Below are 19,357 nucleotides of genomic sequence, written 5' to 3'. Positions count from 1 at the left end.
AAAAAACTGGATGATGAGTAACTTCTTAATGCTAAATTCTGAAAAAACAGAGGTGCTAATAATTGGACCTAAAAACCCCACATATAATAATCCAGAACACAGTCTAACACTTGATGGCTGCTCTGTTAATTCTTCATCATCAGTTAGGAACCTAGGTGTGCTGTTTGACAGCAATCTTTCCTTCGAAAAGCAAGTTTCTAGCATCTGTAAACCTTACTGTGGAATATACACATATAGGATCACCATGGAGAATCAGCTATATGGAGCACCTAGCCCAGTACAGGGGCAAGCTACACCAATATTTGGCCTGGCATTAGACTGCTCCACAAAGTCTGACTGCTGAGGGTGTCGGAGGAAGCTTCACCAGGGTTTACTGACTGGAGAACTTACTGAAGGAGAAAAACAGTGTTTGCATCTCTGGATGAGGGGAAATGGTGCAGCAAGAGTAACATCGGAAAGTTCTTTCAGCCAATTACCTGTTACCCAACACACAGGAAGCAACTGACCTCGCAAAGGTGTTCGGTGTCGCCCAGCCCACAGCTCTGCAGATGTCTGCCAGAGAGGAACTGTGAACCAACGCAAAGGAGGAGGCAACACTTTGGGTGGAGTGACCTCTCACCCCTAGGGGGCATGGATTACCTAGGGCCTGGTAAGCCAAGGTGATGGCATACACTATCCAGTGGGCCAGCCTTTGCTTGGAGATAGCCTTCCCTTTCTGCTGACCTCCGTGGAAGACAAACTAGCTGCTCAGAGCTGCTGAAGCTCTGGGTGCGGTTCACGTATATGTGAAGTGCTCTGACAGGACACAGCAACACCAAGGCTGGACCTGCCTCCTCCGTGGGCAGTGCTTGCAGGTTCGCCACCTGATCGCAAAAGGGCATAGTGGGAACCTTAGGCACATATCCAGGCAAGGTAGGGTAGGCCAGCCTGAACACAAGGCACTCTTCACTCATCGAAAATGCTTGGAGGTCCCCGACCCTCTTAATGGAAAAGAGTGAGGTCAGGAGCGCTGTCTTAGCAGAACGATATACAAAGAACAGGGGCTCAAATAGACCCCTCTGAAGGCCAGCCAGGACAACAAAGATGTCCCTTGAGGACACTAGTGGTGACCTAGGAGGAATTAACCTTCTGTCAGGAATCTCACAACGAGATTGTGCTTTCCCAAAGATCAGCCGTCTACTGTATCGTGATGGGCTGCAATGGCAGCCACATACACTTTCAAGGTGAAGGGTGAAAGTCTACTCTCAAACCTTTGCTGCAGGAAGGAGAGCACTACTCCAATCGTGCACCTTTGGGGATCTTCTTTTCGAGAAGGACATCAGTTCGCGAACAGACTTCACTTTAGCACATAAGCCTGCCTTGTAGAGGGGCCTCTAGTCTGGGTAATAGTGTTCACCACAGCTTGTGGTAAATCACAGAGACTTGGTACCATGTAGCACCTGTGTCCAGACCTTTAGAATCTTCATGTGTGGCTCCTGGATAGGATGCGGATCCCATCCAGGAGCCACACATGAAGATTCTAAAGGTCTGGACACAGGTGCTACATGGTACCAAGTCTCTGTGAAAGGAGGTCCTTTGCAAGGAGACTGAGTTCAGAAAACCAAGTCCGAGTGGGCCAGTATAGCGCAACCAACAGGACCTGTTCCTCATCTTCCTAGAGTCTATGCAAGCAGGCTCACTGGGGGGAATGCGTATTTGCGTAGGACCCAAGGCCAGTTGTGTGCTAGTGCGTCCATACCAAGGGGAGCCTCAGTTATTTCTCTGTTGATTTTACACTTGTCATGTGAAGTTCCTGTTTAGCCCCTGTTTTCCCTTATTTAATTTAGTTCCTGTTCCATTTAGTTAGTTACCTTCATTGTGTTCACCTGTCTCCCCCTTGTTATCTGCCCTATGCTAGTTCTTGTCCACTGAGTTGCAGATTGTCCTGTCTCATATTGTGTTAGAGTTTGTGTTTTTTCCATGTGGTTTCATTAAAGATTTTGTTTATTTTGACTACCGGCTACTTCATACTCCGTAGCCCCCGTAGCCTATGACATCACATTTATTTGATGTTTTCTTTTTATTAAAAGAACCACGTTATTACAATTAACAATAATACTCTTTTCAAGTCTGTTGTTTTAAGTGTAAAATCACACATATATTTAAAAATATTAGGCAATCTTTCAACTTTCAGTATTATAAGAAATTACAAATATTTAAGTGGTCTTTTTTTCCCAGTAGTCACACACCCTGTCAAAGTAATGTCCAGAAGCAGTCCAAGGCTGCATGAAAAAAAAAATAAAAAAGCTTTTTACAGTTAAAAAAAACAACTAATTACAGCAACCTTTCTCCTGTAGTAAATCAGATCAGTCTGGCTACAAAGAATATACCAAAACCTTTGGAACATTTTGGTGGAATATTTGTGTTCTGTATGAACAGCAAAGGTGAAATTGGCTGACTTTTATCTGTAGTAAGTCAGTTTGGCCACTGAGTGTACTACATTCTTTGGAACTACAGTAAAGAAGATATTTTAAGTTTCTAGGAGAAAAAAATCTAGGAATGAACCACAGCCTTTGGAACGTTCATGGAATCAGAGTAATGTGTTTAATAAAAATTTATCAGTATTGCATGTACAGTAAGGAAGATAGTGCCAAAATTGTAGACAGTATTGTAACTAAAAATGTACTGTAAGGAGGTGAATCAAAACCTGTAAATGCAATAAGACTAATCTGAGAAGGGATATTCAAAGGAACAAAAGAACTTCAAAAAGAGAGTAAACAACACCCTGTAGCCAGATCGGCCCGTAGTGTGGTGTGTGTCCCATACACTACACTATGTACTTTTTAAAGACCAGGTATACTGACCTTTTAAGTTTGTTTTATTTTGTTTTGTGTTATTTTTGTACTGCTGATCAGTTGTGCAAATGTTTTTTGAATTATACCAATTTGGAAACTGTTCTTGCCTGGCAAAATAAATATTAATCTTGGTTAACTTATAATATTGTCTGAAATAACTTTTCTAGTAGGTTAGTGACTTCTGAGGTTTTCCGCATTGTTGGCGTGCTAGGGTGAGTCAGATCAACGATCGATGGATGGAGCCGTCTTGAGATCTTGACTTCTGGCCACCAAACTGGCTTAGCATGCTATTACTTAGGGAACGCATAAAAAATTACTCTTTTTGACTCTATCAAGGAGATTGCATTAAGGTAAGCGATCTACGGGGTAGCCTCTGACTAAGACCTGGACTAGCCCAGATGTGTCGTGAGTCTGTTCTGGCCAAACAAGGTCTCTAAGCGACCCAGACTCCTTACGAACGATAAGTCGAAACTAGGAAATATTATAGTTAATTAATGATCCAAATTTAATCACAACTAGAGGGATCAGCAGTTACATTTATGTAAATATAGCTAAAATCACGAAAGATTGGAGTAAAATAAAATTATGTATAAGGTCAGTACTATAATTGGAAACCCAAAAGATTAATAAATATTAGTGATTTTTAACGAGACGCAAAGAAAAGACCGAACACGCATTGACCTTCGACCAGGGCCTCTGGATTCCATTCTGCAGGAAAAGGGGGACCCTTACAGTACTATAGACACTGAACATGAAAAAACTTAGAAGTACAGTATTTGTAATATTAACAAACTTTCATCTGTAGTAAGTTAGTCTGGCCACAAGGAATATACAACAACCTTTGGAATATGAAAAAAAATCATATTGGTGAATTACTGTAATTTTTTCATAAACATGTGTGTACTGTACGTACAGTAAGGGTTATATTGGCAAACCTTCACCTGTAGTAAGTCAGTCTAGTCACTATGAATGTACTACAGCCTTTGGAACAAAAAAACCCTTTTGGGGAAGTACAGAAATTATTTTCTAAGAATAACTATTTACAGTATGTACATGGTGATACCGGCCAAAAAGTTACTTGAAGTAAGGCTGACTACTAAAAATGTACTACAGCTTTTGGAATATAAGAATATACTACAGACTTTGCGACATTAGAAAAACGCTTTTGTAAATTTCTGTAATTTTGTAAATAAAAAAGTTGAGTACTGTACATACAGAGTCTTGTAGCTACAAATGTGCCACAGCCTTTGTAATATGAAATGTGGCGAATTATTTTTTCTAAGAATTGCATTGTACTTCACATACAGCAAGGGAAAAACTTAAATACATAATCGCATGAAATTAGATTAAAGAATAAAACATTTAGATAAGAAAGCAGCATTATGGTTGTCTGAACCAATGAGCATGAAGCTGTGTCGTCAGTCACTGGTTATCAGTTCTGCACAGATTTTGCTCTCAAACAAGCCTAATTACATGTGATTTGTTGGTTAAATGTAAAGTATTGTTTAATTAGTTTATATATTTAGTAAAAAAAATGTAAACACTTGTTTATCACATAATTCAAGAAACGTTAATTAAATTATGTTGTTTGTTATAGACCACAGAACAAACATGAACATTTTTAAAGTTGCAGCACAAAATGAAGTAAGTGTAAATAATGTTTATGTTCAGATAATGTTTATTTCAGAGAGTTTAACTGTTAATTTCAATTAAGAGGGAAATAGTCAATAAAAAATTTAAATAACAATAATAATAATTAAATATAGGCTAGAAATAAAAAAATGAGCAACTTTAAATACAAATCCTCTAACAGTGTTGTTTATTATTTTCAGACTTAAACTGCATTTCCCAGAAAATATATTTTATATACCCTAATTTCAGAAATCAAAGTGACAGTGTCATTTCACCAATGTTTTCTGTGGTAAAGGAAAAACTAAAAACAAAAAAACAGTCAACCGCTGCTGCTACCTGGACTAACATGACTTGCTAAGTGTGTCCAATGACGTAAGAAATCCTACATACACACTTGGGTTTATCACACCCACAGGATATATACCTAATTTAAAAATACAAATACACGAAATACCTCATTTAAGTAGTCAAGTGCAAAGACCGCAAGTGTGGGTATTTGGAATAAGCCTTGGTGTTAAGAAACGGCCCTTAGTCTGAAATCACTTCACACTCCAGCACAGGAGTTGGCGCTATGGACCTAGCTGGTATGCGATCCGACAATAAATTCACAGAAGAAGAACGGGCCTAGTTTCGTTCCTTAGCACAACTTAAAAATATAACTAAACACTAGCGGGGTGTTTGAAATAATTTCTAAAACGTTATAACATTATTAATACGGACTCACCAACATGGGAGGTGGTGATCTTGTAAGTACAATTTTGTTATACCTTTTTAATAGCGCAGTTGCTAATGATTACCATTGTGTTTAATAAAACAGACTCAGCGGTTACCATTTCATGTTATTTATGTTGCTTTTTTATACAGGTTACATTAAAAACGTGTCAAAGCGGCTTTAAATAGAATCATTCTGCTTTTAAACGAGGGCAACATCCAGCTAAGTTTAGTTCACCAGTGTTTGTGAGATAACATTCAGTCGATAATATTGCCAAATATCAAGTGTCCTCAAGCAAACAACCAATAAGCTGATTGATAAATATGATTTACGCTGCCCTCATGTGCTATCGGAAGTGTCGTTAATACGAGTGTCCTGATCGGAGATTGGACGTGGCCTCTCAAATTGTGTTTACCACCGGAAAATTCGGAAATATCCCATCACACAACGCGAGCTAATCTAGGCCACACTTTAGCTGTTGATATGGTGCAGATCCGTGGCAACGGAATTCATTAATTTAATTTCCGCATAAAACTGACATAATTGTTAAGATGAGAGTTTGTTTCTTATCGAAGAGAACAAAAACATTACGATTACAGAATGTAATAGTTGTAATGAATATTAATCACAGATTAAACTGAAGTGGATTGTTCCGCACGTGCAGTGGTTAAAATTACACTATACAGGTCGAGTGAAAAATAACGGATAAATTTAATCCACCAGTAGGAATAAGGAAAGACACAAAGCAACCAATAGCATTGTTGAATGGACTGAGATGTGGACTTCTACACATGACAGTGTTTTTCCAAATAAAAGCCAAATGTTAACCATAAATTCAAAATAACCACTCAATAAAGCATAACAATAGTCTTAACCTTGAGGTCATAAACACATGAATTAACATTTCTGCATTTGACGTTGACAGCGTAGGTCATAATTTGGATATATTTTTGAGGCGGAAAAAAGTTATTTCTTTTATTATTATTATTTTTTTTTATCAACTATGCATTCTGTTTCTCAATTAGTTGTTTATCGCCTGGCCACAAAGAAATATAGAGCTGAGTGTAATCAGTATTGCAATGAAAAGTAACTGCCCTAGTACTGAGCCTTGAGTTGCTAGATAATACGATTAGATACGATTTGAACCATGCTAAGGCACTTACTATAATGCCAATATAGTTTTCTAGTCTATTCAAGAGAATGTTGTGGTCGATCATGTCAAACGCAGCGCTGAGATCGCTATGGTATGGTCGAAATCCTGATTTTAAAATCCTCACAGATAACATTTTTCTCTAAGAAGGAATATAGTGGTGAGTATTACCTTTTCTAGTATCTTTGATAGAAAGGGGAGATTGGAGTTGGTCTGTAATTGTCTTAAGTCTTTGGGGTCAAGATGTTTTTTTTTTTTTTTTTTTTTTTTATGAGAGGCTTAACAACAGCCAATTTAAAGGTTTTGTAACAGGGACAAAGGTTTTTTTGTACAATTCTTCCTCTCCTGTAATAGAGAATGAGTGGAAGTGGAATCTGATGTAATACTGTAGCCCTATGGTTGCAATTTTGTCTCTGATTGTATCGATCTTGGAAGTAAAGTAGTTCCCAAAATCATTACTGCTGTAATCTTGGAGAATATCAGCACCTGACCATCAGTATTAGTAACAAGATAACTAACTCTTATCAACAGCAACAACAAAAAATAAAGTGAATCATATTTATTGATTTATTGATTGTTAATATTAGGCATGCATTTCATTTATCACAGATCAGATTTTTCAGATAAACAAAATAAATAATTTTTCAGATTTGCTTTTCATCTGTTACTAAAAAGCTAACTTTAAGGATTTCTATACCCCAGCAGAAACTACTTTCTAAACTACTAAAGTCAGTAATACAACAAGAACAATTGCACAAATTAAAAGCATAGATGAACAGCCTACAACGTAAAATTATAAAAATTGTTAGATGAGCAGACCAAACAGTTGCAGGTATTTCTGTTTAAGACCTGATACTGACACACATTCTGACATAACCTACTGTGGTTACCAGAATACTTTCCAAAACGGGTATTTTTTTTTTTAACATAACTCTGTGTGTGTGTATTTATCTGTTGAGGCGCTGAAACGCTGTGTCTGAATTGCGCGTCTCTCTGTCTTTGTCTGCTGAGCACGGAAAATGTCGACACTACATTAGACACAAAAACCGGAAAATATGGTCTGAAAAAATACACATACTAGCATTAGCTTACACTATTTTCTAACTGTATGAAAACGTTAGCTTCAAATTACACTGTGCGTGTGTACCTAAGAAGATAGGCCGGGATCACTTAGATACATTTTGTGAAGAATAAAATGCACATTGCCTGTAGATTGAATTAAAAACTTGACATTCAGGCAAAGATACAAACATGAAATTTATTGTTAATATTACACATTTTAACTTAACATAACATTTACTTCCACTCAGATAAAAAATGTTTTCACTATATTGGTATATAGCGCATTCCTACCTAGGACACATGTATTTCCAATTAACGCTTATGCATATGACTTATTCTTAAGATGAACTATTCTTAAGGCATCGTTAGATTAGTGTTACTAGTCATATGCAAGGATTTTATTTCAAATAATGGTATCATAGCTTTTTTAACTCGCCGATTCTTATTTTAAAGGGTAAATAACACACATGGTTTCATCCAATCTCATGTTAATCTTGAGTACCTATAGAGTAGTACTGCAAAAAGTCACCATTTATCATGTTTATATCAAAACGATACAGTTGTATGATTCTTCAAAAAAAACAACTACTACTAATTACTGGGGCCATGCTGTGTGTGGCGTGTTTCTGATAACGAGTAAAAATGGTATGCTTTCTCTGAGTTATGGTAATTAAGCAGCAGCCTCTATGCCATGTCATAATTACCGTAATTCTGAGATGACAATGTGACCTTTTAATCACTATCAGAAATGTCCTATTTTCCTGCAGTTTACTCATAGCTTTTCTATGTTGTCTGACTCTGTGGTAGCGTCTCTGGTCACTTTCCTACTGCATGGTATGACTCGGGCTCAGCACAGTTGGGGTTACGTTTTCAATGCAAACAAACGCACAACAAAAATGTTTTCATTGCGCCTCACCCCATCAAGCTGTCACTGGATCCACTCCGCAGCTATCAAAGAGAGGAATGGCTGTACTGCCTCAGCAGACAGTTTACTAGATAGTGTTTAAACAAAATTGGCATCCGTTTCTTTGCTGGCTGTGCTGATTTAAATCTAGTCGGTATGGTGTCTTGTCACAAATTCAATAGTGACCATTCTCTCCAGCCAATCAATGATCAGCATTGTTTACACGTTATATTTTGGTAAGAATTAGAAAATTAGAAAATCTCTCAAAAGTGAGCCGTACCATGCAGTTGGGAAGTGCTATGAGTAGTGACAAAATGTTACATGGTATATAACACCCAGAAAGTTTACAAGTTATAATTACAGATTCAGGGTTTTGGTGGTGATGGTGTTGCCATAGAAACGCATCATTCCCCTAGACGTCTGTTCTTATATTAAAAGTAACTCCACATCTGTTTTTCTAACAAAATCTGTATTATTTGTATATATATATATATATATATATATATATATATATATATATATATATATATATATATATATATATATATATATATATATATAATACCACCAGAACCTGAAAAAGAGTTGGCATCCACAAACTCTGAAAAACATCGAGCGTGTATGGAAAGCAGAGCAGAAACATGAAGCAGAGAGAAAGAAGATCGAGGAGCTGCAGAAGGAGCTTAAAGAGGAGCGAGCCCGAGAAGAGATTACCAGATATGCTCAAGAGACTGGCGCTGTGAAGTGTGTAACGTTCAGCCACATTCTCTATTTTCACAGTTAATCCCAGAGCATAGCTTTTCATAAAAGAAGTAAATTATAACGCACACTGTAATTAGACTTAGTGATAATGACAGACTTACAGGTTTAAGCATATAATGTAATATCAAACTTTTCAACATTGCAGGAAGAAAGATGACCGTTTGGACTGGATGTACCAGGGCCCAGCAGGACAGATCTCTCGGGAGGAATACCTTCTTGGTCGGCCCATTGACAAGCAGATCACACAGCAGTATGAGGAACCTGAGAGTGGTCCATCAGCTGAGACAGGCCTCCTGCCTGGTTCTATATTTAACCCTACAAGTTCTGTTTCTACTAATGATATGGCTGCCAAGATCAGAGAAGACCCTCTTTTTGAGATTCGGTAAGTTGTAATGCTTTTATTTACTAACTAAATTTATTTTAAACTCTGAAATTTCAGCATTGTATTTAAAGGGCAACTTTGATTAAATGTTTTTGATCCCATTCAACTGTTGACTACTGTTTGTGTGTGTGCTCGTAAAAAGGTGCTTAAATAATGAATTTTTTCCCAAATTAAGTCCTGGAAAACCCTTGAAACATAAATTTTTTGTGAAGGTACTTAAAGTGTGTCTGAAAAAGTACTTGTTTTTGTTTGTTTTCCATTTAAAATAACCTTTTATCACAAAATGAATGATGTAGTGCGATGCAGGTGAAAAGCAGTCTCACAATCTTGAAAGCTATGCATTCTTCAAGGTCTTATTGACCCGCAAATGATGTTTGCAAAATTTAAAAAAGTGTATCTTCTCCAAATGGCATGAGACTTTGGATGGCATCTATAAATTAAAAAAAAAAAAAAATTATGGTATCTTGATTTGATTAAGTGTGAAAAAAAAATTCTGTTTACTAACGTTTTGGAGAACTTTTCGTATTTTTTTACATGAATAAAAAAAAAAAAATTATATATATATATATATATATATATATATATATATATATATATATATATATATATATATATATATATACGCAGGTTTTTATATAATAAAAGCTGCTTTTTATGTAAAGTTCACATTATTGGCATAGGCAAAAATCTTACACTAAACCATCTTTTGAAGAATGCAGTTTTAAAATGAAAAAAATCTCACTTTTACCAGTAAATGGTTGCAGAGTTCCAACATTTGATATTTGTTATTTGTAAAAAAAATAACCTTTCTCAAGTCACGTAGACTTAATTAGGTTAATTAACACGTAGGTTAATTCTTCACATTTTAAATAGATTGGGTTTAATGTATGCCTATCTGGATCTGTGAACATGTCTTCAAAGACTGGTAAGTATATAATGTTTACAGTAAGTGTAATCACCGTTTTTTTTTTTTTTTTTCAGAAAACGTGAGGAGGAGAAGAAGAGAGGGGTTCTTACAAATCCTGTCAAAATGAAAGAAATCCAAAAGATGGTGAGTAGTACTTTGTATATTTGTGGTATCTTTAGTGCCTAAAAGTCTGTGTATACATATAAGCCACTTTTGTGCTCTTCTGTGCCACCTCTGCACTGCAAATGAATTTTGTTATACTTGTTATACTTTTGTTATACTTTATATATGATTGGTAACTTCTTTTATTCTATTGCTTTAATTAGAAATAAAAAAGCGTATAAGATAATGGTAATTTTAGATCACTTTTCCATTGTATTTAATTATAAAACACTTCATAATCTAAAATAACATTTTATTTACAACTTGGTCTAAGGACCTCATGCTTAATTTTAACAAATGCGCTTAAAAAATGACCACAGCACATTTTAATTTTAACTTAAGTACATTAAATTGTTTACTCAAAAGTGTGAATCTACTTCTGTTCTGCCAGCTTAAGTAAATTGCGGAAACCATTGCCTTGAGAAAATTAAGTAACCACAATTTATTGTAATTGTGCAATTACAGTTCACTTTTGACTGATATGGTTTTGTCTTATTTTACTGATTTCTTTCACATTGAAGGCTACTAATACAATTCTCAAAAATACTAAATTGTTGAAAACAGCACAAAATTCCATGAAAAAATTGTCAAAAGCAAGTAAACATACCATTATTTATGCATATAATATGTTTTGTGCCAATTGCCAATGGCCATGTAGTTAATGAGACCCAAAGACAGATCCCCAGTAAAGGCCTCATTTAGTTGAAACAGTGTCTGCTGACATTCAGGACTGTAGATTTGTCTCCACCATCTGATCTGGATATGGACTGGATCCAGGTAGCTAAGGTGACCTTGAGTGTACAATCATCAGTCAATTCTCCTTAATCCTCTAACAGACATCATACACTGCCACTGTTCTCACTTTTGCCTTAACATCAGAATCTTTTTCCCAAGTAACTAATGTGTCTAGGTTACATCTGAGAGTTCTATTAGACCAAGTTAGATTTAGGAATGACAAGGCTTTCTGTACTCAGCTACAAGGCCACCTGACCAGATACGGACTAGGGGTCCATTGTCATCTAACACACTTTCAGTTTGTTTCACACTTTGTTTGTCCACGGTCTGTGGTCACTGCTCTCCAGCCCCTTGCTTGTACATAGCTGTATAGAATAAAAAAAAGTTGTGCGTTGTGGGTAGGTGCAGAAGACAGGGAACAGTGAGCGATATGCATTTGAAGGAAATATAGAAATAATGTGAAAAAAATATTTATACATACCAAACTTCCTGCTGACATCTGGTCGAGCTATATCTTTAACTGAACTTTAAAATGTAGATGTCTTCAGACCAGAGGTTTGATCAAACATATTAAGTTTGGTGCAGATTGAACATGTTATGCCAGAGCTAGATTACAGCATGACACATCCTGTTGCCAGCTGGTGGCATTATGAGTATAACAATATTGGCCTTCAGATACCTTCAGGCCAGTGTTCTTTCCAAATATGAGAAGTTTGGTGCAGATTAGAAATTGCATGTTGAAGTTAGTGCAAAACAAGTCATTTCCTGTTGCCAGTTTATGATGGACTATTGGCCTTCATATGTGTTTAGACCAGGACCCTTATGAAACGTGTGAAGTTTGGGGCAGATCAGACATTCTATGGCTGAGATATGACAACTTCTATTCCCATGCCAAGTCATAGAATTTTGTGTCACTGCAACGGACACACGCATTGGTGAAAACTGAAGATCTTTTCACAATTTAACTTTTTAGTTTACACTGACCAAATCAATCAATCAATAATTTTTATTTATATAGCGCTTTTAACAACACAGGTTGCATCAAAGCACTGTACAGTATAATGTAGAAGAGTACAATGACAGGGATGTATAATGATGAGAGTGACCAATTTCTTATTAAATGCAGAGACGGTCTCTGTAATCAATTCGACGTTAAATCACTAGAAGTTAAGTGTCCCCAACCAAGTAAGCCAGAGGCGACAGTGGCAAGGAAACAAAACCCCATGCATACAGAATGGAGAAAAAAAAAACCTTGGGAGAAACCAGACTCAGTTGGGGTCAGTTCTCCTCTGACCGGACGCCCAGCACTTAACTTCCAGTTCAATTTTAAACGCAACTGTGTCAGATAGTGTAAATGACTTGGTGTGTGTGTGTATGTGTGTGTGCATCAGGATCTGGTGATCTGTCGACGGGCGCATCTAGGTTTTCTGGTCTCTGATGAACATAATCTCTGTGTGGTGATCCACCATCTAGTCTGGATACAAACTGTGAAAATCAGATTGAGAAAGAGACAGGACTAATATTAGCGTAGATGCCATTCTTTTTACGATGTCACAAGTACATCGTATTTTAGGAGTAGTGTTCCCGGTTCCAGCAAATCTAAGTAATGCAGCCTAAAAATCCTTTAACGGATTTGAATAATAAAAAGTGTGTTGGTGTGTTATGTGTAGGCTAAGTTAAAAAGATGTGTCTTTAATCTAGATTTAAACTGGCAGAGTGTGTCTGCTTCCCGAACAGAGTTAGGGAGATTGTTCCAGAGTTTAGGTGCTAGATAGGAAAAGGATCTGCCGCCCGCAGTTGATTTTGATATTCTAGGTATTTTCAACTGGCCAGAGTTTTGAGAACGTAGCGGACGTGCAGGACTATAATGTGATAAGAGCTCGCTCAAGTATTGAGGAGCTAAACCATTCAGGGCTTTATAGGTAATTAATAAGATTTTAAAATCTATCCGATGTTTGATAGGGAGCCAGTGCAGTGTTAACAGAACCGGGCTAATGTGATCATACTTCCTAGTTCTAGTAGTCCAAATAAAATGTTGATATCATTAAATTTGTAGGAGTTTGTTACAGAGTAAAAAAACGTCACTTCATGTTGCCAGATAGTGGCGCTATGACTATATGGACTATATGGACATGTAGATCTTCAGGTCAGAAGTGTCATCAAACATCAAGTTTGGTTTACATCAGACATTATATGGCTGAGTTATAACAACTTACTGTTTCATGGCGAAACATCAGATTTTGCCAGGCCTCCACGAACACTCCCTTTAACGAAAATTCTAGATCTTCTCAATTTTTGCATTGCAAAGGTCTTTAGTTTACACTGAACAAATTTGGTGTTGAGCTGAGAGGAGTTATCTGGGAGGAGTTTGTTAAAGCATGATGCCTGAAATGGAGATTATTAAAAATAACCGACTTCCTGTTGGTTTTTAAGACTTTTTTTTCATACATGTACCTGAAATGCAGCTCAAGGTGCACACTTTTGAAAGTTTACAGGTGCCGCTGTTATTTTGCTTCACCAACTTCTGAAACCCACACCAGATGTCCATTTTCACCACTTGTGTGCAAAGTGTTGTGACTTTGAGTATGTTAAGGCCCTCAAATATTTTAATAATAATAATATAGCTGCAAGCAGCAATGGCAGCCCCTCACATCAATGCAACCGAGAACAGTGCCCAGAGGAAACATTACAGTATTACAGTAACCCTCTGACAGTTTGGATTTAAGGGATATAGCAATGAAATGGTTAATCCAAATCATCAAGACACACACAATGACATATAAAACTCTAACACATTCAATAAGGTGTCCGTTTAATCAACATTAAATTAATCGATATGAAAAGTAATGATAGCATTTATTAATGATAGTCTGTCTCTAGTTTTTTAGTTTTTAACATTAGGTATGTTAATGTAAACAATATTTATATAGCATTTGTGAATCTTGGTTAATATGTACAAGATTGACCTCTACATTATAATTGTATAGTTAATGTACATTAGTTAATGTATTATGAACAAACTAAGTTTGTTGTTGTTGTTTTTTCAAAAATAAACAGTAAAAACTTGCTGTTCATACTTGGTGATAGTCATAAATGAACTGCTGTTAAAACTACATTAACAGTTAACGTAAACAATAATTAAGTTATAGTTAAAAGTTTATAATTTAATAAAGCATTATTTAAATTGAAAGATGTTTGGTAATATTAATTTTATGTACTTAAAAATAATACAATTATTTTTAGCTGTGTTAGTTAATAATGCATTAACTAATGATAACCAGTGTTTTTATATTTTAAATTTATTTATTTTTTTTTTTTACTTAAATGATTTATAAGAAATTGTGAAATAACTATATTATTCTTAGAGTATACATTTACTTTATTCAAAATAATTGAACTGGCCAGTAAAAAGTCTTAAAAGACTTAAAAGATTTCTTATCCTATTTATCGCTGTGTTACACAGAGAATTAGTTATCTTATATCTCCATCCAGTGGTTACACTTGGCATTACAGCCTTCATTTGACTTACAATAACCTCTGATAGTTTTAATTTTCTCGTGGCCTTGAGCATTATAAAGTTATAAAACTAATCATAGTTAATCAGAATAACTTGTGTTCTGTTAGTAAAAAAGAGGTTTGAAGAGTTTGGATAATGCACTTTAAATATATAAGACTATTACTTAAAAAAAAGGCTTTATTTGTTTTTATTTATTTATTTTTTATTATTTATTTTTTATTCGTAATTTAAATTAAAGCCAATATTAAATTAAAGCCATTCGTAATTGAAATTCCTTCAACGTCAACTCAATTTGGAGAGTATTCCTTAAACTCACAACCGGACTAAATAATGCCATGGCAACAGCTTTAATGTTATCATTATCCCTTTGACAGTTTTACATCGGCTGTGTTTTGCCATTTATTCAGAGGATGTTTTAAACAAATCAAGTTAAAACAAGCATTTTAACAATGACACACTTCCTGCTGCCAGTTGGTGGTGCTATGACTCCTAATACCCACATCTATGCCTTCAGCATTAAACAACAAACAAACTCTTAAAGTTTGAGGAAAGTCTGATAATGTATGTGGTTGTTATTAGACACTTCTTGTTTCTTCCTACCATAATTTCATTGAAACTTCTCTATCAAAAACTCCTTTGTCTTGATCATGTTCAGAGTTTGGTGGCCTTGGTATGGAAGTGCTAAGAGGTAGAATGAACAGCATGTTTCACAGCATGCTCCTTTTAAACAACCCTGAATAGTAGACTTCCTGTTGGATGACTTGTTACTTTTTTGTCTCTTAATATTCTTAATAAACTTGAATTCAGGAGTTGAATAAATTTTTTTTTTCTACTTGTTTTTCCCTTTTTTCAACAGTTGCGTCACAATCTTGAGAAGGAAAAAAAGAGGAAACAAAAAAAGAAGAGAAGAGAGGAGAAAGAGATAAGGAAGGAGAAAAAGCACAGGAATAGGAGTTCAAGCTCTGATGAGGATGACGCAAAAAACTGGTTTCTCTTCACCAAATTCCTTTTATTTCAAATTACTGTTATAAATATCAGAAATCTTGCTACTTGTTTAAGAGACAGCATATCTAATTAAAATAAGTTTTTTAACAGTATGTGTTTGTTTTGCCAACCAGGTCAAAAAAGAAACGATCAAGTGCCACAAGGTCTAGTAGACATCACAGATCAGGCTATGGTCTTCAAGTGAGTAATTGTCTTCCTGTTGTCATGTCTCTTTTGTATTTTTATTATTAAAGATTTTAATCAATATTTTAATATTACTTATATCAAAAGTTCCTTGAGTCACATGACCTCAGTAATGGATGATTAAGAGTTGTTACTGGATCTGCATAACCAAATTCATTTATTTTGACTTATGACATCCACACCACTAATTAACTCTGATCAGGAAATATTGGTCACACTGTAAATATCCGTTCTCATTTTTGAGTAATTGCATGCCTACTAATAACACATTGGCTGTTTATTATAACTTGCATCACATGTACTGCATGATCCACATTTTACATCCTTATTCTTACCCATGACCTAAACTAAGGTAAGGTAAGGTTAACATTAAAAAGCAGCAAATTATAGGTAACTGAGGCAAAAGACATAGTTAATAATTTGTTAACAGCAAGAATGTAACCTTAAAATAAAGTATGAAAATAACTTCTTTAGCCATAAAAGCCTTAGAGAGGAAATTAAAGCATTCTTATCATGATACAATACAAAAGTATGTGCATTCTGTCAAGAAGCTAAAAACGTAATATTCACTCGTATATACAAACAGTGACTTTTCTGTTTTTAGCTGGGCAGTGTACAGTGCTATTGTTAATGAGATGCAGTCTTTATTAATGTCCTGAAAATGTTCGTTATTAAATAAGACACGAATGTCACTGCTCAGATGATAATTTGCTTGTAATAAATAGCTTGTAATGAATTATTGAATATAAAACCACCTGTCTGTCAAAAACTTGTTTTGAACTAAAAATGTTATTGGTAATGTATTGGGCAAATAAAAGACTGACAATTAAATAATCTTTATTCACACACAATGCTACTGCAAAATATTTGTGATTTGTTGTGCATACTATGAGCAAAGAAACAATGCACTTTTTGCCTATGTCTGGATTGCAGTGTGTGAATCTTTCACATGCATTTGTGAAATTTGCTGTGTACTTTTTAAGGAAAAAAAATTTCTCGGAATAGAAGCATCTTGGAACTGTCTTTGATTCAGTTTCTTAATAACTCTGGAAACTTTAAAGTAGCATCAAAGTATATACGTTCTTAGGAAATATATTTTTTGTTGTTTTATTGTTTGTTTTAGTTTTTTTTGCATGCTGATAGTCATCACTTCCTTAGGAACAAGAATCATTTGCAGACCTTAGGACCTATTGGTGTGCCTCTGAGAAGTCTAAGAGAATTCTACGAGCATCAAATGCTAACAAAAACCTTTTATCACAGGAACGACTAACCTCTTTTTGTAGTTTTTGTAATTCAAAGTTTTAGGAATTTATGTATGTGAGGTTGTTTTAACACATATTCTTTTGTAATGTTTGCAATATGTTGCATTAAGTTTGTTATATGGTGCTACTACCCTTCTATAGTTGCCCCTTGTGGGACTAATAAAGGTTTTAACTTAAACTTATATTTGTGAACTTTTGCAGTTACCAGCAAACAGATCCCATTACTCTTCAGTATCTAACCACAAAGATCGCAGTTCAAGAGACAAGAAGAGTCAATCCCCGATGTCTCATAAAGCAGACAGAGATGATCACTCCTTTAGAATGACAGAGCAGAGACCTAAAACAAAAGCCCCCAGCCCATCAAGAACCAGAGACCGCTATCAAAGACAATACAGCAAGTATGATATTTCAATGTTGATCATTAAATCTACCACATAAAACAAGCATGTTTTTTTTCTTATTTATATAATTTACTCTAAACAGGAGTATAACTAAAAACTTCAGTATTAATACATTTAATTATTGTTTGACTGTAGAAAACATTGAATACTATGTAGCTGATAAAACAAATACATTTTTCCATTCTCAGGCACCTATCAACTGAAGAGTTGGAAAAGAAGAGAAGGGAAATGATGGATTTTGCCCGTGAAAGAGAAGTGGAGAGGCAAAATAATGTGCAGAGGTACAAGAGACAAGAAGAACAGGAGAAAGCCAGAGACGATGCCAAACAGGACCGGCATGCTGGCTTCATACAGTCAGTATTTAAATGACTAAAACCAGAATTGACCTAAAATAAATGTTGTACAAAGTTTTTAGATTTTTGAAATTTGTGATCTTATATTGGTTTATTATTTGTGTTCTGCCTTCAGTGTGCACATGGGCAAAGCACTTAGCACTTATTTTATATCATTTGGATAATTCATTTCTCACAAATTAACTTGTAAATTTGTTTGCAGTGACATGAAATTAGAAAGTGCTGCCACCACCTCTTTGGAAGACCGTGTAAAGAGAAACATTCACTCTATTCAGAGGACCCCTGCTGCTCTGGAGAAGAACTTTATGAGAAGATGAGAACATGGAAACTTTTACAGCTGTCTTTTATGTTACAATTTTTAAGATTTGTAATTTTTAAATAACATCATGATGACAGATCATGGTTGTAAATAAAATGATTAAATTACTTTTTTCTCCTCAAGGTCTTTGTTTTAACCAAGTATGCAGCAGCAAAGCCACTAGAAGGCAAGCCTGCAACCTTTAGCCAACAAAGCATAACGGCTAATGGCTTTTTATGTGGATGTCAATGTAGTAGAGGTTTTACTATGCTGAATAAACACAAAATCTGTGCAGATCCAACCACAGGTGAACACCACAAGATGCATACCGGTTAGAAATGTGTCCAAGGGCAGTCTTTCTTGCTCTGATATTATGCTGACATTTGTAAAATCTTGAGTCAGCCATGCAGTTTCTTTCTCTTAGCTACACTGAGTAAAAGCATGGTGGGAAAGCTGACAACACAGCTCAAAGGGTTAATCACTTAACATTTCATCCTCTGAACACAATTTAAGATATTTTTGGATAAAATTTAGGAAGCTTATGACCCATGTCCCATTTACTGCCTAGTAAATAAACTGTCAAGAAATCATCAGAGTAGTCCATCTGCGATCAGTGGTTCAATCTGAATGTTATGAAGTGACTTTATGTAAATGAAGAAAACAAAAATAATATTATTTAATGCGTGTGCTTGATGAAACCGTCTATATGCTATTGTGTCAGCCATGCCATAAGGATGTATTTTTTAAAATTTTAATCAAATACATTTTTTTAAAAATGTATATGTTTGGTGCACCAGAATACTGTATATAGTTTGGGACATGGGATTAAGTGATTGACAAAATGATCCTTTTTTGAGGTGGATTAACCCTTCTAATTGTATGAATCAATATTATGAATATGAATAAATATATATTGTATGAATATTGACTGGATTAACATGATAACAATATCAAATAACAAATGTCTTTAAGAAAGCACGGTGTTGAGTGTTTCACAATTACCGTATGAGTGAAAGAAAATAAGTACATCCCAGTCCCCCCTTAATCTTCAAAGGTCTTTTAAATTAATAAAACTACAGGACTTCTCAGAACTAAC

General features: G+C 35.3%; 1 protein-coding gene across 2 annotated transcripts; it reads left to right on the top strand.

The window, feature by feature from the left end:
- Nucleotides 1-5,057: 5,057 nt before the first annotated feature.
- Nucleotides 5,058-18,390, top strand: cwc25 (CWC25 spliceosome associated protein homolog). 2 transcript variants are annotated; one of them, XM_043264182.1, is made up of 9 exons: nucleotides 5,058-5,212; nucleotides 8,866-9,038; nucleotides 9,202-9,438; nucleotides 10,420-10,489; nucleotides 15,616-15,746; nucleotides 15,878-15,944; nucleotides 17,411-17,607; nucleotides 17,799-17,963; nucleotides 18,166-18,390. In XM_043264182.1, exons 1-9 carry the CDS (start codon nucleotides 5,195-5,197, stop codon nucleotides 18,278-18,280), a joined length of 1,173 nt encoding a protein of 390 aa, XP_043120117.1. In that variant the 5' UTR covers nucleotides 5,058-5,194; the 3' UTR covers nucleotides 18,281-18,390. The 2 variants fall into 2 exon arrangements, with proteins under 2 accessions (XP_043120117.1, XP_043120123.1); XM_043264188.1 differs by lacking the exon at nucleotides 8,866-9,038 and having other exon boundaries at nucleotides 5,065-5,212.
- The last annotated feature ends 967 nt before the right edge of the window (nucleotides 18,391-19,357 follow it).

This window comes from Puntigrus tetrazona, chromosome 2, assembly GCF_018831695.1.
Source record: "Puntigrus tetrazona isolate hp1 chromosome 2, ASM1883169v1, whole genome shotgun sequence".
Lineage (NCBI taxonomy): Eukaryota > Metazoa > Chordata > Actinopteri > Cypriniformes > Cyprinidae > Puntigrus > Puntigrus tetrazona.
This window is presented reverse-complemented; position numbering and strand designations above follow the sequence as displayed.